Source organism: Cuculus canorus, chromosome 7 (assembly GCF_017976375.1).
Source record: "Cuculus canorus isolate bCucCan1 chromosome 7, bCucCan1.pri, whole genome shotgun sequence".
Classification (NCBI taxonomy): domain Eukaryota; kingdom Metazoa; phylum Chordata; class Aves; order Cuculiformes; family Cuculidae; genus Cuculus; species Cuculus canorus.
Window position 1 is genome coordinate 2,989,633 of NC_071407.1, and position 25,342 is coordinate 3,014,974.

Consider the following 25,342-nt stretch of genomic DNA (forward strand, 5'->3'; position numbering starts at 1 on the left):
CTTTTAGGGTGGACTTTCAGTCTGGTATTGAGTGATTTATCACAAAAGATACCTCTGCTTTTTTCAAAGAGCATTTGCTGCTAAGGAAAATGTTTGTTCTGGGCTTTGGGTGTTGGTTTTTATCCATTGGCTGTGAATGTTTATGGTAGTGGAATTTTGTGAAGCCAGTTTCTTCAGCCTGAAATCTAAGGTGAAGAGTACTTCTCTATGACAGCTGACGGACGTGTTCTGTCCTCCGTGGTTTATAGAAGTACCTGATGGTGTAGAAAATACTCCTCCTCACTGTGGAGCAGATTAGAGTTCCTTAGCAGATCAGGCTGCTGATTTTACCCCTAAAATCAAGGTAAAAAGCCCTGTGGGTACAGTGTTTGTGTGGCTTTTTGCAGAATTCCTTCAGTAATTTGTGAATCAAAATCAAGGTTTCCCAAAAATCTTTGGGTGCAATTGAATGGTTTGAGGAAATTAAATTAGATCAGCTTGATAGATATTAGCTGACAGAGTGAAGGCAGAGTGACGCATTTGAGAAGCAGCAAAATGATAGGGGTAATTCCTTAAGTAGTTTCCATCACTGGCACTGGCAAGATAGGGGTCGTCTGTCATGCACAGGTAAAATGTGCTGCTCAGAAGGCTTCTAATTCCTTTTGAAATTGGTAGGCAGGTATCCCAGTGGTTTGGGAGGCTGTTGGAAGTTTTAAGTATGTAATTAAAAGGTGATTAAAATTGCACAGTGGTTTTTCATACCCATAACATTGTTGGTTTTTCCAGCTGAGAGGAGGCTGAGATGAGATCTCAAATGTTTTGCTGTGAGGGTGGGGAGGCCCTGGCCCAGGTTGCCCAGAGCAGTGGTGGCTGCTTCATCCCTGGAGGGGTTCCAGGCCGGGTTGGATGGGGTTTGGAGCCCCTGAGCCAGTGGGAGGTGTCCCTGACCATGGCAGGGGGTGGGACTGGATGGGCTTGGAGGTCCCTTCCAACCCAAACAATTCTATGACTCTTGGATTTTTTTTTTTTACCCATATTGTCAGCCTATCCCACCGGCTGTTAGATGGCAAGCAGAATATGTTGAGTGAGGTTAGAGATGCTAAGACTCGGAACTGTCAAATTCCCTGACAGATTTGGAGGGTGAGCCACCGCAATGTTAGCTTTCTATTAGGAGAACAGAAACAAGGTATTGGCTTCAAATTATTTGTTGAATGCAGGATAAACGGTGCAATGAGAATGGAATCATAGAATAGTTTGGTTGGAAAAGACCTCTGAGATCATCAAGTCCAACCGTGCCTGTCCACGACTAAACCATATTCCTGAGCACCTCATCTGCCCATCTTTTAAGCACCTCCAGGGATGGGGACTCCATCCCCTCGCTGGGCAGCCTCTGCCAGGGCCTGAGAACACTTTCAGGGAAGAAATTTTTCCTAATGTCCAATCTGACCCTGCCCTGGTGCAGCTTGAGGCCATTTCCTGTCATCCTGTCACCTGTCACTTTGGAGAACAGACCAGCACCCACCTCACTAAGACTTTCTTCCAGGCAGTTACAGAGAATGATGAGGTCTCCCCTCAGCCTCCTTTTCTCCAGGCTAAACAACTGCAGTTCCCTCAGCTGCCTCTCATAACCCCTGTTCTCCAGCCCCTTCTCCAGCTCCGTTCCTTTCTCTGGACGCACTCCTGCATCTCAGTGCCCTCGTAGTCAGGGGCCCAAAACCAAACCCAGGGTTTGAGTGTAAATAAGCAAAAATGAGTTGGAAAACCAAGTTCCTGGGGAAAAAAATGAAAACGGAAAAAGCGGAGGAAAAGTACAAGTGAAGAAATTGTGTCAAAAATATATATTTGTAGATCACTGGCTCTGTAGACGGAATAGACCAGCCAAAATTTTGTAACTTTAATAGTAGCTCTTTAGTTCTCTCCTTTGCTCTCCCTGTCTGCCTTTTCTACAGTGAAGGGTTAAGTACATCTGATACTGCGCTGTTTACATTAATAGTATTTGGAGATGGTCACTGTCTTCCGTAGTTTTAAGTTAGTTTTTTGCACCCCCGATTGTAAGAATGGTGAAAACCACGTCATTGTGTTAGGGTTAGAAAACAGACGTGTTTCCTTAGATAGCGCGTTAGTGTTTCAGGCCTGGCTGGGCAGCAGGATACTTCAGCCTTGAATGTTGGTCTTCCCTTTCCGTGTTCAAAAACATTGTCAGCGTACAGAGCGGCAATTTATATATAACTTACAAAATCCAAGTGATCAGAAACCTGCGCCAGACAGGCAAAGCCCATTAGCGCATTTAGAAACAGATGAGAAAAAGCAGCGAGGTTTGTTCTGATGGAAACCATAGGGCAACAGTCGAAATTAGAGGGTGTGTGGAGGACGTTGTCCTACAGCGCATTTGAAGGTGAGAGCAAGAAGTATGAATGCGATTCAGAAGGCAACAGGGCTTCCTTTGAAGTTGGGAGTATTTGCCAGACTTTGTACAAGGTCTGTTTAAATAAAGACTGTCTGCAAGACTGGATGTAATATTTAGTTATTAAATAAAAGGGCATCTGCTCTCATAAAAGCCACCCTGTTTTGTTCGTGTATGTTATTGGCTATTTTCCTACTTTGTACAGGCTTTCTATAGAATCAGCTCGTGGCAGCCTGACAAATGGAGCATTTATTGTGGCTAAAAGTACTGTAAGCAAAACCAAAATAGCAAGTTTTATTGGCTTTTATAATGCATTACAATTTTTTAAATTGGCAGCGGTATGGTGGAATTTAGTAGTTTAGGACCTGAGTGTTGTTATCTGAAAACAGTGGACTTCATTTTCCAATTCTTTTTTCTATTACACGCAGCGCTGTTTTTTCTATTTGTTGCTCACGCCCATATGTTGTAGAAACGGATTCTAATAAGAAACATCGACAGACTCAGTCGCTCGTTCACGTGTAGCTCCACACAAATGCATTGCCTGCATTTGTTCGCATCTGTTTAAAAAAGTAATTATTCACCTTTGAATTTGATGATTTGAGTCTGCTTCTCATATTGTCTTGTTATGAGCCGAAGCATGTGGGACCTTTGTTACAACTAAAACCACATAAACCATCCAAGGTAACAAAGAAACCTCCTTGAAATGCCTATGAAAATAAAATGTCTGTGTTTCATACAAAGATTTCATCCAGCGATCGTTATTCAAATGGAAGTCCAGAGGAATTTTGCTGGATTAAAGAGTTGATGATTAATTTCTGTTGGAATCAGCGGTAGTGTTGATCCTGGTCCCAACAGGTATGAGGTCCAGTCTCTTACACCGTTGTGTTCTCTTCCTAGGGTAAGGAGAGTTTCTTTGTTTTCCCAGCTGAACTTATTTTTAGGGTCAAGTTCTTCAGAATCTAGTTTAAAACCAGAAGTTTTCAAGGCACTTTGGTAATTGGGTGCTGCAATTCTCCAGACGCGGTGAATGTTACAATAACACGGGAGTTTGCTGGTAGCAGGTGAAGACTGGTAGTGCCACAGACTGCTTGTTGGTTCATGATAAGAATGTCAATAATTAAGGTAAATGAAGCTTGGAAAGGAAAGGCTTTCTTCCACGCAGCAAAAGCTTAAGAATATACCTCTTGATATTGTTCTGAAACAAGTTAGGGAGTGTCAGACATCAGTTCACTTGGGAATTGGGAAAACTATAAAAACACGTGGAATTTCAGCAATCTGATCAGAGATCCAGTGTTAACGTTTCAGTCGGGGGAGAGGAGGGAAAGAAAGAGAAGGGGAATGTGTTTTCTTACAGTGTGGGCTCAGCTGTTGACTTTGAATGTCAAAAAGTGAGGTCATCTCCGCCTATTAAGTCTCGTAAGCCTTATTTGTATTTGTATTTATGTTTAGTGTCTATCTAAGGAATTGTGGTGAGGGCTTTCTCCGTTTCAGGATGATTTTTGGTTTGGCGGTTTTTCCTGCACACACATGATATGTCGGAGCAAGGGCTTGCTCGTTATAGCTGTGTATTTCCATTTTTTAAGAGAATGTATGAACTTATTTTATTTAAAGAAGAGTTTTAAAGAAAGAGGGCTATCTCATCCTCTAGCTTTTGCAATACTGTATATCACAAAAAAGATTTACTCTTGATTCTGTTGTGTGTATTTTCTGTAACGACTCTATAGAATGACTTAAAGTGTTTCTGGAATCAGTTACCGTGAAGTGAAACATTATTAACTAAAAGGAAAAATGATCCATCTTCTTCAGACACATGACATATTTCAGGTTTTGCATTTCATTTCAAATACATAAATGAAGTTAGCTCACAACAGAAGAAAAACTTTCTTCCTAAAGGTTTAATTGTCCTCCTACTGATTTGAACTTCTGGGTCTGCTGGTCTGGATTTGTATTGTCCAGTGTTGGGACAGAGGAGCTCTGATATTTCTTATCTTTTCTGGTTTAGTATGGGTTATAAAATCTTTTGGATATCACAAAACAACAAAAAAAGTCATAATACTCTTTATCCTTTCATTATTTCTTTGGCAAGTCCCTTTTAGAAGTATTTTCTCAACCCAAAACCCAGTATCTGCCTGAAAATTTGAGCTCAGCTGCCACCTTTAAAAATATTTATGGAATCTGAAAGGAAATTGAGAGCTATTTTTCTCCTTTACTGACCACACTTTCTGTATTTGGCAGTATTGGATAATGTATGTGTAATTGCGTAGTCAATTTTGCATCTGTGCTGATAGGTGATTTTATTTCTTTGTCTCCAGTTCAAAAGTGACTCAGTGGTGGTACTGCATGGCTCCGTAACCATGTGTGTGTGGGTTTAGAGCGCTTCTTTGGAGCTGGCAGATCTGGAATAGGCCCTTGTGCCCTTTTTTAAATAGAAAAAGGCTGTTGACGTTGAGTGTGGAGAAGGTCAGTCATTCATTCAGGTGAAGGACGATTGAGCTGTAATTCTGCAGATGCTTCCATGAAACAACGGAGCACCATAGGGGATGAATGAGATGCTTGGGTAGTGATAAAGCCTTTATCGGACCTGGCAAAGAAGAACACTTTGTATTTTGAAATGGATGATCATAACTTTGATCTCTTTCCATGGTTCATTGCGCCTCAAATCCTGGGTTCAGTTTTGGGCCCCTCACTACAAGAAGGACGTTGAAGTGCTGGAGCACATCCAGAGAAGGGAACGGAGCTGGAGAAGGGGCTGGAGAACAGGGTTATGAAAGGCAGCTGGGGGAACTACAGTTGTTTAGCCTGGAGAAAAGAAGGGTGAGGGGAGACCTCATCACTGTCTACAACCCCCAGAAAGGAGGTTGTAGCGAGGTGGGTGCTGGTCTGTTCTCCAAAGTGACACGCAATAGGATGACAGGAAATGGCCTCAGGTTGCACCAGGGCAGGTTCAGATTGGACATCAGGAAAAATTTCTTCCCTGAAAGTGTTCTCAGGCCCTGGCAGAGGCTGCCAAGGGAGGTGGTGGAGTCCCCATCCCTGGAGGTGCTTAAAAGATGGGCAGATGAGGTGCTCAGGAATATGGTTTAGTTGTGGACAGGTACAGTTGGACTTGATGATCTCAAAGGTCTTTTTGAACTGAGCAATTCTGTGATTCTATGTCCTGGTTCTAAAGCCTGTGGAAGTATTTGTGGAGTTAATCCTACCTGCAAAAGAATGGATGGCTGTTAGAGTCGCCTGTGTGTTTGCTGTGCTACCACCAGTGCAAATCAGCAGTAGTGGGGTTTGCAGCTGCTGAACTGAAACAATAGTTGACTATTCAGGGGTTACAAGTGTTTCTTTACTGGTGCTGGTGCAGATGAAATAAATCTTAACCAGTGGTTAGAAGGAAGGGACAGAGGAGAAAAATGTTTGCTAGCATATAAACCTGAGCAAAATCAAAGGAGAAAAGGTTACTAGAGGAAATATTTGCCACATAGTCTGCGTTCAGGTAGTACACATCACTGCTAAATAAAGGCCACCTGAAAAATGCAACGTGTTCTTTTAAACAGCAAAATAAAATGTATTTATAATTAACATCGGATACAAATTCTCCTTTTCTAGGCAGATGTGAGCCCATTAGCTTTGATGAAGTTTAGCAAACTTCCATCATTTACTTTGGTTTTTGAGACGGGTGAAGAGTGCAAAGAGCTTCGTGTTTGCTTAGTTATTAAGTTTTCACTTTGCAAAAAAAATCACAGAGAAAAACGTTTTTAAATACAGGAATGTTTTCATTTTTGGTTTTCATATTTTAGACTACATGAGCCAGAGCCATTAACCAGCTAACCAGAGTTTAACGATGAGCCTCCAGAAAACACAATTTAACTTGTTCTTTTTCTCCTTTAAGGTGGTTTCACCTGGAGTCCAGACAAGGGAAAAGAACTAAAGACAGAGGACAAATAAAGGTCAATATTCAGTTTATGAGGAATAATATGACAGCAAGTATGTTTGATTTGTCAATGAAGGATAAAACGAAATCCCCTTTCGCTAAACTAAAAGACAAAATGAAGGGTCGAAAACCCGACGGGACATTTTCGGATACATCCTCTGCCATCATCCCAAGTACTCACACACCTGATGCGAATGTAGAGGTGTGTAGTGGCGATATACAAGTGAAATCAAAACCAAAAAAACCTTTCCTTTTGGGACCTCAGCGCCTATCCTCAGCTCATTCGATGTCAGATTTAACAGGACCCCATGTCTCCTCAGAGAAAATGAAATCCAGCACACTCGGCTACCCTCATCTTTTCCGGCGTCAGCTAGAATCGTTTGGTTCAGTTGATGAAGGTGGTAAGTAAAGCCCATGACCTTTGTAATTACAGCTATTAGAGCATTCAAATGATTGTTTCTTTAGTTTATGAAGTAATTATGAGGCCAAAAAGTTAAGAATTATTGCTGGCCTATTTTTTTCGCTTCCATTAGTTGATGGGAACTCATAACTGCTGTTTCTGAGCATAAGGAATAACTTATATTGGTCATAATGTAGCATTTTACTTATGTCCTTATTTGAGAGTATGTGGGAGGGAAGCGTTGTGTTCTAGAGGCAACTCTGGGCAAAACAGCTCTTCAAAGTCTGTTAAAAAATTGAAAACTCTCACTAAAGTTTTAAATCTGATTTATTCGAAGAACTGAAAATACTTTGCCTTGTTCAAAGTTATTATGCAGCGCCAGGCTAATGCTGCTTTCTGGAACAGCAAAGCAGTGCTGTCTTCTTTGTAGAACTTAGTTTTCATGCAGGAGACAAAAGTTTGCCATATCACAGAATCATAGAATGGTTTGGGTTAGAAGGCACTTTAAAGTCCATCCCGTTCCACCCCACAGTGGCCCAGGCTGCTCCAAGCCCCATCCAACCTGGCACAGAACCCCTCCAGGGATGGGGCAGCCACCACTGCTCTGGGCAACCTGGGCCAGGGCCTCCCCACCCTCATGAAGAAGTTCTTCCTAATCTTCTAATCTAAATCTTCTCCTTTCCAATTTAAAGCCCCTCATCCTATCACTCCAGGCCCTTGTAAAAAGCCCCTCCCCAGCTTTCCTGGAGCCCCTTTCAGCACTGGAAGCTGCTCTGAGGTCTCCCCACAGCCTTCTCTTCTCCAGGCTGAACACCCCCAACTCTCTCAGCCTGTCCTCACAGCAGAGGTGCTCCCGCCCTTGGATCATCTCTGTGGCCTCCTCTGGACCTATTCCAATAGTTCCATATCCTTCTTATGTCAGGGATTCCAGAACTGGACGCAGGGCTCCAGGTGGGATCTCACCAGAGCAGAGCAGAGGGGTGGAATCCTCGCCCTGCTGGCCACGGTCCTTGTGATGCAGCCCAGGATACGGTTGGTCTTCTGGGCTGTAAGCACACATTGCCAGCGCATGTCAAGCTTCTTATCATTCGGCATCCCCAAGTCCTTCTCCTCAGGGCACGAGAAGGACTATAGTCCTTCTTTGTATTGTCTATCCATGAACATTTCTGAATCCTGAAGTCAGGGCCACAAATGTCCATTTTGTTTTAAATATCTTGGTTAGGCAGCAGTGTTTTGAAGACTCAATTGCAAAGCTTCTAGACCTAAGCTACGACCTATTCTCTGTATGTCATGAACTCTGATATTGTGTCTCTTCGATAATGTACTAATGACAGATTGTTTGCAGGGAGTCTAAAATCTCCACATAGAAGGACATTAAGTGTTGACACTTCTAAACTGACCCAGCTTGACAGCACAGTTGATGAAACTGGACTCGAAGCACAAAATGACCCGTTTACTAATGTGAGTGCTTCATTACCCCAAAAATTCGCTACACTGCCAAGACAGAAGAATCCATTTGAAGAAAGCCCACCAACATGGGACCAGAACATAAGTTTGTTTTCCAAACCAGTCGAAATCCGAAAAGAAATGAAGAAAGAGAAAAAAGAGAAAGTTAGTCTTTTTGAAAGAGTGACTGGAAAAAAAGATGGCAGGCGGTCAGATAAACTTAGCAATGGGGGCTCAGATGCTTCTGCTGACTTGAAATCGCCCGGTGCGTTTGGTGAAACTCCTCAGGAGAGCTTCGATTACGATTCAACTAATCCATTTGTGACAAACTTCAAGCCTATGAATGTGTTGCCATCTTCAAGGTGGGTTTTTTCTGTTTTCAATCCAATATCTTGAAGTTGTTATATAAAATGAAAATGTGAAGTGGTGAGGAACACGATCCGTGTGCCTTGTATATATTCATACAATTGCTTATCTGTTTCTAACTAAAAGTTATGAGGTTTTTATATCGTTTGATCCTTTATTACTTCATTTTGAAGTTACATTTGTATTGCTAATATATATTGTGAATGTTCTTGGGTACTTGCATTTGCGGAAGACCTTCTTCGTGTTTCAGCATGGGCTTTTCCTGAAAGTCTTCTGCTTTCACTGAACACTTGTTGATAATTATTATACTGCCTGAAGTCAAGTTTTTAGAGGGAAGGTTTTCAAGGGAAAGATGAAACAGAATAAGTAAGAGTAAAGAAGATGTGAGTAATGAAAACAAATCCTGTGGATTTGGGAAAAAAAATGGATTTAGATTCTGTGTGTTAGAACACAAAAACTAAAAAATATTCTGACGGGAGCACCCAGACAGGCACCGGTCGTGCGTGAATTCGTTTGGCTCCCTGTAGCGTTGCTGAGTTCCTGTGTATTCGAGTCATTGCACGAGGCAGTGGTTTGTGTGTTAAGCTGAGTGAGTTAAGTTGCTGGGGCTGGTAAGAAACTTTGGTTTAAGGAATCCATTTAAATCTATGTTTATCTATCAACGGTTTACTTGTTTTCCTTTAAAAAAAGCACCACAGTCAGTTCATTCTCTGTCTTTTGTTTGTGAGTGAGGAACATATACTGTCTCTCTCTATATATGTGTGTATATACACACACGCGTCCACACCCCCCACTTTTATTCATTTGCATTCTTTTTTGTGTGTGTGTATTAATGCCAGAATTTAACGGTCCTTTTTTTTCAAAGTAAAGATCCAATTTTACGTAATGACTTAAATTTGGTAGGAATTGAATTTAAAATTAAAATGCACCAAACTGGAATTTTAAGGTTGTACAATAAATCCCTCTTTTAAATTGAAAACATGGTTCTAACAAATCTTCTGTTTCCTTGACAATTCTTTAATAAATGATACAGTAGTGTTTTCTTTTTTTAAAAAAGTAATTTGTTTCATGTTATCTTATTCTTTAAGACTTTAGAACAGATTGATCGTCATCCCAACTCAGTTTTATTCATGGGTTAGAATGCGTGCGCTCCTGATTTAAACTTATACTCATTTTCTCCACAAAATCGTGAATGTGAATTAGATAAATGAACTGAAGTGAATCTGCTGCAGAAAAGATGCGGTTTCTAGAAGCTCACACAGACTCCAATGAATTATCTTCTCAATGTCCTCTACGAGCCAAGTCAATCCTAGTGTCATGTTAAATATCATGTTTATAGGCAGAGCCTTAGAATATTATTTCTTGAATAAAGGATTTCTGTAGATTAGAGTAAGGTTAGGAAGTAGCTTAGTTTGTCAGAAGTTAAACTTCCGTTTAAATAAGCTCCTTTAAAGAGAAGTAATTTAAATAACAATTAAAATTGCATAGCATTTATTTTTTTTTTTTTAAATGAAAAAAATGCATTCAGGCAGATACTAGATAGAAGTAGTGAAATCTTTTGAAGTTCCTCAATGTAGCAGATCTTGATAAATATAAATCTTTAATGATTGTCTCAATGGACTGTTTTTTTTCTTTATTTTGTAATTAAAATGCTCATCACAGTGCCCATTCAGAAGGACTCCAGTCATTTGTTCCTCCTCTTTGTATGAGTTTCTTTTACTGGTTCTTGACTTTTATGTAAACATAAACTTTTGATAAGACAAACAGATATTCCATTATTTTCAAAAAGCTAAAAACAGTAAACATTTTGACCTCTTCTACAAGACTGCTATTACAGACTAACATCTAGCATGCAATAATTTCAGTTGGAAGCTCTCAGTTTTTATACACTCCGGTATTTTGTTCTGTTTAAGTTCACTTTCTTTCAAATGTATCTTGTACAATAATTTTCTTTTGAAGTAGAAACTAATACAAAATGTGCATATTTAATAAGTTTACAGTTTGAGTTTACCTTTTATCTGGGGAGGATTTGTTGAATAGAATTCGTTTTTAATTTTTCAAACTAGGAATACTGTGAAGAAAGAATTGTATAAATCTGTGGGCACAAAATGAATGAGTTTGAGCAACAAATTCAGTGTTGGGGAAGCACACACAGGGAATTTAGAGTTGCTTTTTGTTTACTCAACTTGCTATTAAGCTCTTTTGGATGGATACCACTTCTGCAAGTAAACCAGGCAGGGTCTTTTTATTGTGGTATGTCCTTTATTACTTCATTTTGAAGTTACATTTGTATTGCTAATATATATTGTGAATGTTCTTGGGTACTTGCATTTGCGGAAGACCTTCTTCGTGTGGTGGGAACGAGGAGTTTGCTTTGCAGGTAGATCTCCCAGTTAACCCCACATGGCTAAGCCCCACATGGCTAAGCCAAGTCTGAGTGACGAAACTGCATTCATGTCTGATGGAACTCATCTGGAAAATGTATTCCAGGAGCACAGTGTAGCCACAAAAGGGCGTTCAGCTCATGGGACCAGGCTAGAGACAGCACAAAGGGGAAGAAAAAATTATTCCACAGCAACCCAACTGCTTCATTTGCCGCGTGCGAGGGTCATGTTCATAGCACTGGTGAACCTATGTCTGAAAAGTTAGTGGCAGTTGTTTTAGTGGCTTTGGTGAGCTTTAGGTCAGGCTCAGGTTCATCCTAATTAGTTGTGGTTGGTAATATTAATGAAACAATAACAACGTGCAGGACAGCAGCTCATAACGACTGATGCTCTGTAAGGTGCAGAACAGCCTTTTACCCAACCAGTTGTTAAGTGCTAATGAGCTGTATACATACTCTCTCACTAATTACTCTTATTTAATAATTAAAAGAAAGAAGATAAACGCATCTTCCATTTGTTTCTCAGTTGCTGATGTAGAAAATGCAGAAGTGGTTCAGCAACAGCTACAGGATTTGTAAAGCAAAACGTACAGCTGAATTATTGACAAGCGCTATTTATTTTTATTACTGTTATTCATTTTTTGCTAGTTCAAGAAGGTTTAAGAAGTATTTTGGGAAAGTGAATAACTGTGTGTAATACCAGTGGTCATGAAATCACAAAATAAGGACCCCAAGTTTCTGTTAGTCTCTGCTCTGGCGAAGGCTCGTTCTGTGGCTTTGGCTCAATCACTTGGTCTCCCTGCTCCTGATCTGTAAAACAGGGATGATATTCTGTTACCTCTTAGAAACACTGAGTAAATAAATTAGTATTTTTTAAAGGTTTTATAGATGGCAGCATTACGTAAGTGTTAAGATTGGGGGGGTTATTGTCTGCTGTAGGTGGGATGTGGATATTTATGAGCTGGTGTCTTGGCAATTTAAAGATGCTGTTGTCTCACAGTGAAGCAAGAAATGCTGGTTTTGTAAATATTACAAAATCCGTTCGTTCCAGAGGATTTATATCCTACAAGCAAGGAAGAATTTTTAAGCACACAGTATGTCGAGTACTTTTAGCTCGCATTTACCTATAATAGTTTCGTTTTGTGCTTCTTAATCCACCGCTTTGAAACTTTTACCTAATAGCATCTTAAATCACATTCTCTCTCACAATTACTGCTATTGTCATGGCGCCCGAGAGGTTAATTTGCAGTCAGGAACCACGTGGATTTGGGGTTGAACACAGTTAAAGAAATTGAGGGTGCTCCTGGAAAACAAAGATTGTTTTGTGCCATTGACCAAACCTTGTGCATCATTTCCCTGAGATTGTTTGGGTTTGGGGAAACAAACTGCAGTCGCTAATAAAGTGATGTGAAAATTTCTCAATTTACACCGCTTGACAAGTGCTAAAAGAAAAGCATCTTTAATTTTAATGTGTTATTAGGACCTTTTTAGAGAGATTGTACAAGTTACTAACAAGGTCTGCTGAGACACGAGATGGGTAATTAACAAGACCTACAGAAAGAGAGTTCGAGTAATTAACAGGATCTTACGCACTGGACACGGGGAAACAAATAGTCCAATTTTTAAAGCTGACAGGTTGTTAGTAGTCTGGTCAACTTCCAGATAGGGGAAACTGAATTGATAGGTGTTTGGGAGCTCTCTAAGAAACATTTTATATATATATATATAAAAAATATACGTATACACACATATATATGTACACATATATATAAGCACATACACATAATATGGTTTATTTGTCGTTATATACATATATATATATACACACATATAGTGAAAGATGTATTTAAAAAACCTTTTAAAGTAGCATTTCCGCAACCTCAGTATTGTTAAACTTTGAGAAAAGAAGATAAAATTTTTGCCTAAGTACTGGTGACATTTCATCTCAGGTTCTTACAGTAAATATGGAATCACAGAATTATTAAGAATTATTGGAAATTATTAAGAATTATTGGAAAAGACCTCTAAAATCATCCAGTCGTACCGTCAGCCCTAACACTACCATGCCTGCTAGACCGTGTCCCAAAGTGCCACATTTATATGTTTTTTGAACCCCTCCAGGGATGGAGACTCCACCACTGCCCTGGGCAGCCTCTTCCAATGCTTCACCACTCTCTTGGTAAAGATTTTTTTCCGAATATCCAATTTAAACCTCTCGTGGTGCAGCTTCAGGCCATTTCTTGTCCTATGACTTGTTACTTGGGAGAAGAGACCAGCACCCACCTCACCACGACCTCCTTTCAGGCAGCTGTAGAGCGCTAAGGTCTCCCCTCAACCTCCTTTTCTCCAGGAGCCTGGCTCTGGTAAACTGCAGCTGTAAAGTAAAATCTGCTAGCTCAAACCACAGTGAAGATAATGTATTAGTGCAGTAACTTGGACATCATTAAAGATAAATGACTGTTAAATGGTTTCAGTCTTGCCTGTTACGTATGATGTGCCAGGAGCACAGTTACTGGCCACAACTCCATTGGAATGAACCCCAGAAACTGCCTGGTCAAAGCGAAGGGTTGGAATGGCTCTCTGTTTCTTTCTCAAGTAGGTCATCCTTTCCCAATGTACAATACAACTCCTTAATTTTGATTTTCGTATGTCTCGTTCAGAAATGTTGACAGTTTATTACTGTGCTTGCTTGAGTAACAGTTTGTTCTGACATTTTAACATATATTTCTCTATTACTGAAAAACGACATCAGGTCAACTGTGCTGCTTTCAGAATTTGTTTCCTCTGTCACCGTTAGCATCTCTTATTTTAGGAACAGTGTGCTTCTACATCACTTTTCTTAAAATGAAAGAGATTTTTCAGTTCTGTTCCGAAACTTGACTAGCTTTGTATCTTGTCAAATGCAATTAGTTGTAGTATAAGTAGAAGATAGGAAGGATGTGGGTCTGAGTAACCTTCTTCACTCTTTGAAGGGCTCCACAGAGTCGGGTGCAGCAGAATACTCTTGAACACACCATTTCCAAAGTATTCTGTGTCAAGAATATGTAGCTTGAGAACAAATAATTTATCAAAAGAGTATGTCTTACATTTGAAGTTCAGGATATTTGGTCTAGTTTCTTAACTCTTGGCATGGGAATTTATAGTGATATTAAGAAATGGAGTGATAGCAACACAACCGGATTCTCTCTTTGTGTCCTCCTGGGGTTACACAAGCTCCAGAAGGCCTTGGAACCTGGCTTGACAGCAGGACAATTTATATAGTGAAGCATATGAAGTGATATTTTGCAGAATCTGATTGGGAAATAAATGGTAATACGCTTACTCCATACTTGCTGAGCTGCCAGAGATGACAGTCATTCCTTCTTGGAATATAAAGTCCTGTCTGCATTGCCAGGCACAGCAGGCTAGCAATATTCTATGGAAAGCCATGTTTCTGAATTTCAGTAACTGTATCTGATTTTATTAATTTCTTTTGTTTTTTCAGTACGTTGGTAATAACTTAAACTGCATCGTAACATTTCAAGCTTTGGATTTGTCTTGTGAGAATCCAAAGAGAAATGAATAAGCAATAGAACAATGATCAGCCCCAAAGACCAAGAAGTAGGGATAGGAATAATCAACTCTAATGGAAAATGAACATGGTAGAGCTTTGCTAATAACTTGCACATAGATGTTCTGTACTAAAGGGAGAAAAACTCAGAACTCTTACTGAGCACATACTTAATAAAGAAGGTTTCAGTGCTTTGAATGGCAAAGGTTAATGTAAATAACGTCATTTAAATTTCCAGTAGTATACTGCACAATGATCATATAACTCATACAAATAGTAAAAGATAAGTAAAAAGCTTTTGGTCCTTAAAATATGCTTTCCATACAGCATAATTTAGGAGTCTGATTCCCGTTCTTTATGTAGTCAGAGTAAATGGTTCAGGCACTGAAGTGTTTAAATCAGTTATAGGAAAGATTTTTTTTAAACATTGTTTTAATCTCCAGGCAGTTAGAAACTAAATATTTAAGCAGCCACTAGACCTAATGTTTGAATTTTTAACTACCGTGAAACTACAGAAGACAAAACTACAAGCTCCAGTCATGAACTTGAGCCTGTGATACATCCTAAACACAACTCCACTGGGCTGGAGTTTCTATACAAACTGCAAATAATCAGCACGCAATTAAGGATTTAACTACCTCATAAAAAAAAATGGGTGAAATAGAATCATTAAGGTTAGAAAAGACCTTTAAGCTCATCCAGTTCAACTATCAGCCCACCACCACCGTGCCTTCTAAACCCTGTCTCCAAGTGCCACGGCTACACATTTTTGAACCCCTCCAGGGATGGAGGCTCCACCATTCCCTGGGCAGCCTCTGCCAGGGCTTCACCACTCTTGCAGTAAAGAAGTGTTTTCTGATATCCAATCTAACCCTCCCCTGGTGCAACTTGAGGCCATTTCCTCTCATCCAATCACTTGTTACTTGGGAGAAGAGTGTACGTATAGGGCGGTGAGAGCCTGGGTCTGCTCATGCTCACCTCGGGCTGGAAGCACCGGTGGCGCCCTGTGGTGCTCAGCAAGGCCACGGAGCTCCCACTTTACTTAGCAGACAACCTGATTTGTAAATTATTATATGCGGTCTCAGCACCTGCTTCTGCCTTGAGAAGCAGTACATCTTCCACATTTCTCTTTAAAATATGAGTAAGAGCGTTCACAGAGTTCGGGTTGTTACTGGGGGATATTCCGTTTCATTTTTTGCATATATATATTCAAATTGCTTCACGTGAAATATGCAGATGTGTCTTTTTGTGGTTGCAGTTACAACGCCCACAATGTTACAGAAATGACCGCAGGTTTTTAAGCTAAAAAAACCCGAGTAGCCGATACTGCCAGTGATTTATATTTCTAATTTTCAAGCATGACTTTTTGTAGTCAGAACTGCCGCTTTCCTTTTAAGCTCCTGCTATGAAAAAGAATCTCTGGGCTTATTTCACAGAAACTATAAAGTCATTCACGGCAGTGAAAGATCCTGCTTTTTTAACCTTTTGGAAAGTCACTCAGTTGAGCAGTCAGAGCGTATTATTCTATATCTTGTCTAACATGAGGAAACAGTCCCAAAAGAAAGATATCCCAAATTAACGCCACACTTCGTTAAATAGAGACATTCTTGGTTTTCACCAAGCTAATTCGATCCAGTTCAGTTAACTCATTTTTTTTTTGTGCTGGGATCACAAAAGGCAGCCATGAATGAAGTGAGTTCGTCATGTGTTTGACACATCAGGGTGAAACTAAAAGGCAGGCTGCGAGGGAGGGTTCCTGCCTTTGGCTTTGTAGACAATACCCGATGAAAGAGGCCCCTCATTCAAAACGGGTCTCCGTCGAGCAAGACAGGCTGCTGCGGATCGTGGTTACAAACAGGTATAATGGGCATTAGACAGAACTTGATGTGTCAGACACCTCTTGATTTCAAGTTGTGACTGCGTAATCCAATCCTCCTCTAATATCCTCAGTCCAACAGATGGTTTGTGGGACTCCTATATGAGCAAAAAAACCTGCCGCCTTTGGAAATGAAAAATAACGTACAGAGTACCAAAAGTTAATGTAAAACTAAAATTTGTAATCTTAAAACAGGAAAAAAAAACCCCGTGGTTTGCATTTTACATCATTTATCTTTGTAAATTATGTGCCTTTTGCTTTTACACCGTGAAATACGTGGCATATAAATTCAGATAAAGAGAGTGGTGAACAGTCACAAAATACGTTTTGCTGACTTTAAGCTTCCTTTAAAGTTAAAAAAAAGTGTTGCTCTTAGTCAACAAACGTAGCTGCTGGCAGCCAGTGCGTGCGATCTAACTAAATAGTAGATTCTGTGATGTGAAAGAATGCTGCCTGCTATGATGCTAGCAAGCAAACGGGATTTGTGAGCCATAACCCAATTCTGAATGCATTTTCATAGTTATCCTCTCCAAACTAGCTGTATCCAGTCCCTCAGAACAGGGCAGTTCTGGGTTTTGAAGCTGTTTGCTAATAATCACGTCAACCTGAGCGACCAGCAGACCGTTTCTTAGGGCTGACACGTAGACAATGGCTGCTTTTATCGATAGCAACTGCACTTTTGCAGTTGAGGAAGGAAAAAAATCTCAACACAACATCATCATGAATTAGCTTTGCTTTTCGGACGTGTGGAATAGTCACAAGATTAGTATAATAATAGATTATTTACTTGGTTTTAATTACAAACGTTGCTGATAGAAGATGGCTTTTCAGCTCTGCCTTAAGCTGATGACCTCACTGGAATTTGTGAAGGACCTTTCTCCTATAAAAGCTGCCATGAAAGCTGGGAATACACGTTATCTGCCATGTTTTCTTGTTAGTTTTTAACAATCTCATGCCAGGGACCAAATTCCAGAATATTTCATTTAAAGTATCTCACTTTCCTTAGAAGCTTGAAAGAAGTCAAGAGGAAAGAGAAGACCTGGAGAAGCCCAGTCCATAATATGCTTTCTTGTATTTCTTAATTACTTATGCAAGTTTTATGACAAAAAGAACCTAAAAAATATTCAGAAGTGTGAACAAAGAATATGTGAAAATTTCCATTAACTTTGAATGTTTTCCTACTTTCAACAGATCAAGAAAATAAATAATATTAAATATTTCATAGCTATATACCTAATTCAGTAGTGGCTTCTTGGAGATGTTTTAGTCAGAAAATTACGCACTGCTAATATTTGGGGTTTTGTTTTTTTCCCCACAGTTTTAATATGAATCCTCCTGGCATCGAGGAACTCAGGAAAACAACGGTGAGTTATGAAGTGTTATGAAGGCCGTCAGTAAACGCCAACTGATTGATGCTTGACCAAATATAAGCTGTTATTCTTCTTTAACCTCATATGGGGGGGAGGGGGCGGTGAGTTTTTTTATTCCCTTCACATATCGAGAAAATTTAATTAGAAAATTACAGGTGTAGTGTAAATTTGGAAATAAAGAAGAGTTTTACATTCAATGTGCAGGGTACTTTTGACATGGTGATGTAAAGAAGAACTCAAAAATGAGATCATTGCACAGAAAGTAAGAAGAAAACTGTGCTTTGGGGTATTTCAGATGACTGTATGGAAGTATTTAAAGTTCTGCTTTAGGCAGCAATGTATTTATTGACCTAAGAGGAGTTTCCCATCACTACAGTCAGCGACTGGAAGCCAGTCTTTAGATGGCAAATCAAAATGGAAGTAATGAAATGATACACAATAAGACTAATAACGCAAGTAGTAGATTAACATGATAAGATTAGTAGTACGAATAGTAGATGAACAGCCTCTCAGGAAACACTAAACATAGAAATACCAGAAGTTATTATTTAGAATACTCATTTTGACTCTAAAAGCACCTACAATAAATTGTGTACTAAAACCAAAAGCATCCAGTGTCTTTGTCTGAAGGAAAATGTGGTCTTAGCAGAATTTGTTCTGTAAACAGATGAAATCTTTAAAAGTGGGTTTGTTTTCAGTCTTCAAAATATACAGAAAACAAGTTTCACAAACAAATATGACTTTGTACTGTCTGTTTATTGCTGGTTTATGTAAATGATTTGCAGTAACATTTGATGTTATTGTAAATGCCGAAGTTTTTATACTGTAAGTAACTGGTGGGAGATGTCAGAGCGTATGAAGGCTGTCTTTGATCAGATAGTAAACTGGATTCTACCAGGCAGTTACTTAATCTCTGACAAAAAGCAACATCAAAAAATTGATTTAACTTAGCAGCTATTGTCTGTAAAGTCACCATAATTACAGTTCCTATGTGCTTGCAAATGTACCACCGCAAATCGTGTAATTTATTGCTGGTAAAAGCATCAGTTTAATTCTTTTAAGAAATAAGATGTGAATTGTTTTATTTAAAGGATTTAAAGGTGATAAAAGAAACCCTTGATGATTTTTCTTTTGGAATTCCAGCTCTCCTAAATGTCAGTCGTAGGATTATGAGGTAGCGCTCATTTAATACAAAATACAAATTAGGAGGAGAAGAAACCATATCTCAACTCTAGTTTTGAATGAAACCATTTGAATTTCTTTTTTAAATATTCAAGATTGCTTTCGAAGGTGTTTGAAGCCATTTATTATTAGGTTCTGCAATAATAGCCCTCACCAAGTTATTATATTTCTGCCTCCTGCATCACATTTAGTAATTATGTTTGTATGTCTCCTCCTCTGGTGCCAACACCTGTCTGCGAAAGCAGCGCTCAGATGGGAGCAGTAGCCAGTTGAAAGGGCAGCGTGAGCTCTTTAAGGCCTAATTAAGAACTGAAAGGAAGATGAAGCAAGTAGGACAAAAGATGTGAAAGTAGCTTAGATGATATTCCCAGAGCAGAATTCCTCATTAGAACAATAAAGAGATGATCAGAGATTGCCGGGCCTTCATTTTACCTAACTCCGTGTCGTCTGGCTGTCAGTGCGTACCCCGATGGTGTTCCGTAGCTGAGACAGACATTCTTGGCAGAGCTTGTTATTTAGAATCTTTTAATCTTAATAATTCATTACAAGATTCATGTTTTGTATTAAAATAGTGATATCTGTTTTTGTAAAAATATAGCCATTGCCTATACATTTAATTATTGCTTATTTGCTCAAACTGTACATTTAAAATCTTAACTTTAACAGTATTTATTTCTAACATCCTTTAACCAGAATTTTCTTGTGTAATTATTGCGATAGGTATATGGCAAGTGTATAGCAAAACACCTTTAAAGCATATATTACACACAATTTTTCCAGTGAACTTTATATAATAATTAGACATCATTCTATCTTAATGATGAGATCATTCTATCTTAAATCCTGCTCCCAAATCAGAAACTTAGGCAAACCCTATCTTATAGACGTGGAAGTGTTAATGATGTCTTTTCCAATGTGTTTAAAAGTTTAATACCATCAAGAGAAAATTTTACTTTGTTCTTGTAGAAGAAAATGTGCTAAAAAGAGAATGACCACAAAATGAAGTTATGTTCTCATCTATACTTGTTGGAAATCAATTGCAAACCAATTTATAAGTTTCATTGAGTTAGGCATTTTAATAAAGTGGGAGTTATTGATCACGTACAATATTGTAATTTGATAATGTAGTTAAATATTCTGAATACACACACATAAATGTGACAAATATCTCAAATGTAGAGAGGCCTTTAAGAGCACGTATTTTCCAGATCTACTATTAGGCTGTAATTGATAGAGAGAGGCTGATTGATCTGCCATACTTCAGCCTATTTGCAGTGCCCCATCACTTTTAATGACATTTATTTGAAAACTTTGGCCACCTGCATATTTTAATGATTCGACAGATGCCAATGTGTTAATACAGAGCTGTATGGAAAGGAAAGGAATGAAGCGTGGAAAAGGAATATGACTTTATTGTGGTCTGCTTCCTAGCTGTTCAAGCTTTATAATTTTTAATGATGAGTTTTTACTGTAAACAAAAGCTGTCTTGTGTTCTTCTTCTGCCCTATTAGAGGGGCAGGATTTGAGAGGTTAGATTATCTTACTTAATTAGAAGTTCTGTAGCTTTTAAAGGTCTCAGTTTCAGAATCGGATAAAACTTACTGCTTTGCATGTCTAACAGTGCTAATACTTCCATGAATCGACTCTCACAATCCTCTTGTTAGTTATACATTTTAAAATATTTCATAATCTGATTGCTTAAGGTCAAAGGTGATTCTTCTTGACACAGAAAAAGAAGTTGAAGTTTACAGTGTTCTGTTTAAGGGCAATAATTTGTCCATCTCTTTTAATACCTGCACTTACCGAGTCATTAGAAATCATTACAGAAACAATTCTGTTTTCCCTGCTGCTTAATTCTGGGCCTGTCCTGCTTTCAAGCAAGCAAGCAAGATCTTTTAGTTGTGCATATCTCTCTGTAAAATGCTCTGGTGCAGATAAGAAAGGGTTGTCAAGCATCAGAAGAGGCTGCCCAGGGTTGTGGTTGAGTCCCCATCCCTGGAGGGGTTTAAAAGCCAAGTAGATGTTGTACTTGGGGACATGGTCTAGTGGTGGACTTAGCAAGGCTGGATCGGTGGTTGGACTCAATGATCTCAAAGCTCTTTTCAAGCTGAAACCATTCTATGATTCTAAGATGCAGCTTTTTTGCTTCACTTGAAATTTAAAATTGAAAGTTTTATTACTGGAGAACCACTGATGACTAAAAATAGACTATGAAAGGCGAATGAAGGCTACTGTCGTTTAAGGCTAAGTAAATGTTTTGCTAGGATATGCTCAAAAGGCAAGAACTTGGGAAAGTTACGGTAGGACTTGAATTCTCAGGCCTTTCTCTTGTTCTTCTGTAATTAAGATTACCACATAGCCGGTTTCCCAAGCGGATCTGCTAACTGTTTTTGTAGTTACTGCTTGTATGGCCATAAACTGCATATACATCTCTCTGAGAACAATGTTTTTGTCTGAAATAACAGTGTGGGTAACTTATTTTAAACTGAGCAACTTCTCTCCAGTCATCTGCTCCAGCGGGGGTGTCGGAGAGCTCTAGAGCAAATGTTGTCCGAGAGATGTTGCTTCTGGCAAGAGGTGCGCATAAGAAACATGGATACTTGTTCAGAACTCTATTTAATGAAATCTGATGGGTTTTTTTAAACTTGTTTGCAGGATGGAAATCCTTTTGATGCCACGGCAGGATACCGTAGCCTGACTTATGAAGAGGTTTTGCAGGAGCTGGTGAAACACAAAGAGCAACTGAAGAAGAAGGACACTCATATTCGTGAACTTGAGGATTACATTGATAATCTTCTTGTCCGAGTAATGGAAGAAACACCTAGTATTCTCAGAGTGCCATACGAACCTTCTCGCAAAGCCGGCAAGTTCTCCAAAAGTTAAGACATTGACACTTGATGGTATTTTCTGCTGAAGACATTCATGGAAGGAAATCACACTTTCACGTTTTGACTTCTCTTCATTCCTTTTCTCCTAAGAAATTCCAGGAATTGGAGAGGATGGGACTATAGCGTGGGGGATTTTTTTGTTTGTTTTTTTACTTCAAACACTAGCAGGGACTGCTGAAAGTAATATCCTGTTAGATTACCTAAATAGCTTTGTTTCTTTGAAAACACCTTTATGGCCAGCATACTTGCGGTAGAGTAGATATGCACATTTAATATGTCCATGCAGTTCATATAATAGCTTAGTGTTCACCACGTGGCGGTTTCAGCTGGACAGCCTGTGCTGTTAACGAATGTTTTCTTGAATGATTATTGATATTATGCAAATATTCTGATATTACAGCATGCCATCGAGACCACTGTTTTCAAGCCAGTGCGGTACGCTTTGCTAAACCCAAGTGTGGTTTGTTGCAAGGGAATGTAGTTTGTTCTACACATATTAGAGGGAAACAGTGGTGCACAATCTTTGCAGATTAAATGCTGTATTATATAAAATGTGCTTTTTGTATAACAGTGTAAAAAAAACCAAACCCTGCCATTTCAGTAATGCCACATGCTGGGATCAGTTATTTTACACTTAAATGATGAATTTTGTGTATAATGATTGAACTTTGATAGTGAGCTCATGACATAAGGTTGTTTTGAGGATCTTTTTGTATGAAGTTATTGCATGCCATTTTCTATGTTAAAGTAATTTGATCAGTGTTAATAGAGTTGGAAATGGGACTGGAGGAAAATATGGGATAAAGATATGAATACTCTGTTCAGTTGAAGTCTACTAAGGTAAAAATGTAGGAGAAATGAACAGACTGACTTAAGTAGACATGATGATTCAAAAAATACAGCACTGACTCAATTTAAGGTTGAGTTCTACATGACACATTCATTTTTTTAAATCTTATAACAACACAATATATGCCTTTAGGAACAGGCTTTGTTGCTTAAACACCTACAGAGTACTTAGAAAGGCTTTTCACTGAAAAGAAAAAAGCCTATATTCCTTGAAAGTACTTCTAAAAGTCAGTTTTCATTCAGGCAAATGAAAGGAGAAGGTGTTAAATGTCTTCCTGATCATTTGAACAATGACTTGTAAATGTAAAATGACATATGGAAAAGGTATCAATTATTTAATAAATTGGCAAAATATAGTGGTGAATGTATAATGAGAAAATATTTTAGGAAAATCCTCATGTTATTGACATAAATAGATTTTAATTTTTATTTATAAGAGTCTTGGTTGCATTGTCTGTTGCTGTGAAACAGTAAGGTGGCATAAAAAAAAAACGTACAGAGAGTACTTCAGATTTGCATTTTAGAAAACTCACTGTCTCCTCCTCCTCTTCTTTTTCTACACCTGATCTGCTTTTCTTTTCTTACCAAACCATATCATGGCTGTTCCTGAGGAGGTGAAAAAGCTTGAAATTAAATTCCCATTTTTTATTGTTGCTGTAAAAGATACAAATACATTTTTGTTTTTTAAACCTAGTAATATCTTGAATAATGATGGTCTGGAAAAGCTGAAAAAGTTCTACTGTTTCAATGCTTTTGACAATGTTGTTATTATGTGACTGTACGGAGTTGTTCTTGTTAGGAAAAGTATTTCTTTGTACAGTTGTTTTCAGGTTTAGTTTACTACCTTTTTGCCCTTCCTTCCTTCCTTCCTTCCTTCCTTCCTTCCTTCCTTCCTTCCTTCCTTCCTTCCTTCCTTCCTTCCTTCCTTCCTTCCTTTTCCTCTCTTTCTCTCCTTCCTTCCTTTTCTTTCTTTCTTTCTTTTTCTTTCTTTCTTTCTTTCTTTCTTTCTTTCTTTCTTTCTTTCTTTCTTTCTTTCTTTCTTTCTTTCTTTCTCTCTTTCTCTCTTTCTTTCTCTCTCTCTTCCTTTCTCTCTTCCTTTCTTTCTCTCTTCCTTTCTTTCTCTCTTTCTTTCTTTCTCTCTCTTTCTCTCTTTCTCTCTTTCTCTTTTTTCCCTTCCTTCTTCCCTTCCTTTTCTCCTCCCTTTTTCTCCCTTCTTACCTTCTTTTTACTTTTCTTTCTTTCTTTCTTTCTTTCTTTCTTTCTTTCTTTCTTTCTTTCTCTCTTTCTTTCTTTCTCTCTCTCTCTTTCTCTCCTTCCTTCCTTCCTTCCTTCCTTCCTTCCTTCCTTCCTTCCTTCCTTCCTTCCTTCCTTCCTTCCTTCCTTCCTTCCTTCCTTCCTTCCTTCCTTCCTTCCTTCCTTCCTTCCTTCCCTCTTTCTCTCTCTCTTATTTTCTTCACTTTTTAGGAACTACCTCCCATCCCTGTAGTGCTACGTCCCTAAAATTTGAGCGTTCCCGGCGGTGGGATCCGTTAGTGTAGATCGTTGTGCCTGGCTGGAGCCCGAGTGATTCAAGCCCAACCTGATTGTAGTACTCGGCATTTAGAAACAGGCCCACTTCATCAGGTGGTCTCTCTTTTGACGACTTAAGGATTTATCGAGTTCGGTACCTCATAAACCACATGAATGTTCTTTTTGACCCACTTAAGATCTAAATGACTGTAAATTTGTTGTAATATATTCGAAGTGCCAAAGGTTATGTACTGAGTTATGGTACGTTTACTGTTGGAAGTTCGGTTTTGCACTCAATTAGATTTTAATTTCCTAATTACACCAAGATGTATTTCAGTTACTCAGTATTTCCATAAAAAGTTCTTAAACGTTTTCAAATGTTTGGGTGCAGCAAGTGGTTTTCTCGTATTGTTAACGGGCAAGTGGTGTGCATTTGTTTTGAATTCCACAGTCATTTTCAAACTAACAGATGAACCCATCTGTAGTATCTACAAGGATTAAATCATCCACACCGATGGGGTTTAACAGGTAAACTAACCAGAGAACACGCTCCAATGACTTTTCACTTGCAAGCCAACTTATAATTATTAAAATTAAACTCTACTATATTTAGCACCTCTGAAATCACTTCTTTTAGAATGTAAATGTAGAATATCAAACTGCATAATTGACTAAAAGCAGATCATTTGACATATTTGCATACCAAGAACGATAAGCAGATTAAAGGTAGCGAAAAGATCAATTTTTGTGCATTAGTGAAGAAATTTAGTGAGGCTTTGAATGTGCTATCTAGTCTTTATCTGATCTGTAAGTGAATAAAAGCACCTTTTGTTTCTAACAGTTCATCAACAGAGTGGAGAGAGCGACAAATGAGATTTAGGAAAAGGTAAAGTTATGAAGAAAGGCAGAGCGGGACATTTACAACTATGAAAATAGCTTTATAGAGTTCTCATAGCTGAAGATATAGGCTGCTTTTGGAGCGAGTCTGGAAAGCTTACATGCACATCATTTTCTGCTTAGAAAGAAAACTTCTGTATTTTGAAGTTATTATTTGAAAGCATTTTCACCCCACGTGTTTTGAGCTTTTAATGAAAACATTTTGTACAAAGTAATTTTGATGTTGCAAACAAAGAAACTTCTGTTTCTCCTATAGGATAAAATTGGAAACTTTCTTGCAGATCATTTTAAAACCATAATGACTTCAGTTATGGCCAGTCT

General features: G+C 38.7%; 2 protein-coding genes across 2 annotated transcripts in view; both read left to right on the forward strand.

The window, feature by feature from the left end:
- RAB11FIP2 (RAB11 family interacting protein 2) overlaps window positions 1-23,541 on the forward strand; it is a 31,758-nt gene extending 8,217 nt beyond the window's left edge. Inside the window, exons 2-5 of the mRNA XM_009570563.2 lie at window positions 6,264-6,706; window positions 8,051-8,513; window positions 17,645-17,690; window positions 21,534-23,541. Of these exons, the coding sequence (XP_009568858.1) occupies window positions 6,264-6,706; window positions 8,051-8,513; window positions 17,645-17,690; window positions 21,534-21,761 (1,180 nt within the window). The 3' untranslated portion in view covers window positions 21,762-23,541. The remainder of the gene's footprint in view (window positions 1-6,263; window positions 6,707-8,050; window positions 8,514-17,644; window positions 17,691-21,533) is intronic.
- FAM204A (family with sequence similarity 204 member A) overlaps window positions 1-24,670 on the forward strand; it is a 197,617-nt gene extending 172,947 nt beyond the window's left edge. The window contains exon 9 of the transcript XR_008450639.1: window positions 24,660-24,670. The gene's annotated coding sequence lies outside the window, so the exon portion shown is untranslated. The remainder of the gene's footprint in view (window positions 1-24,659) is intronic.
- The last annotated feature ends 672 nt before the right edge of the window (window positions 24,671-25,342 follow it).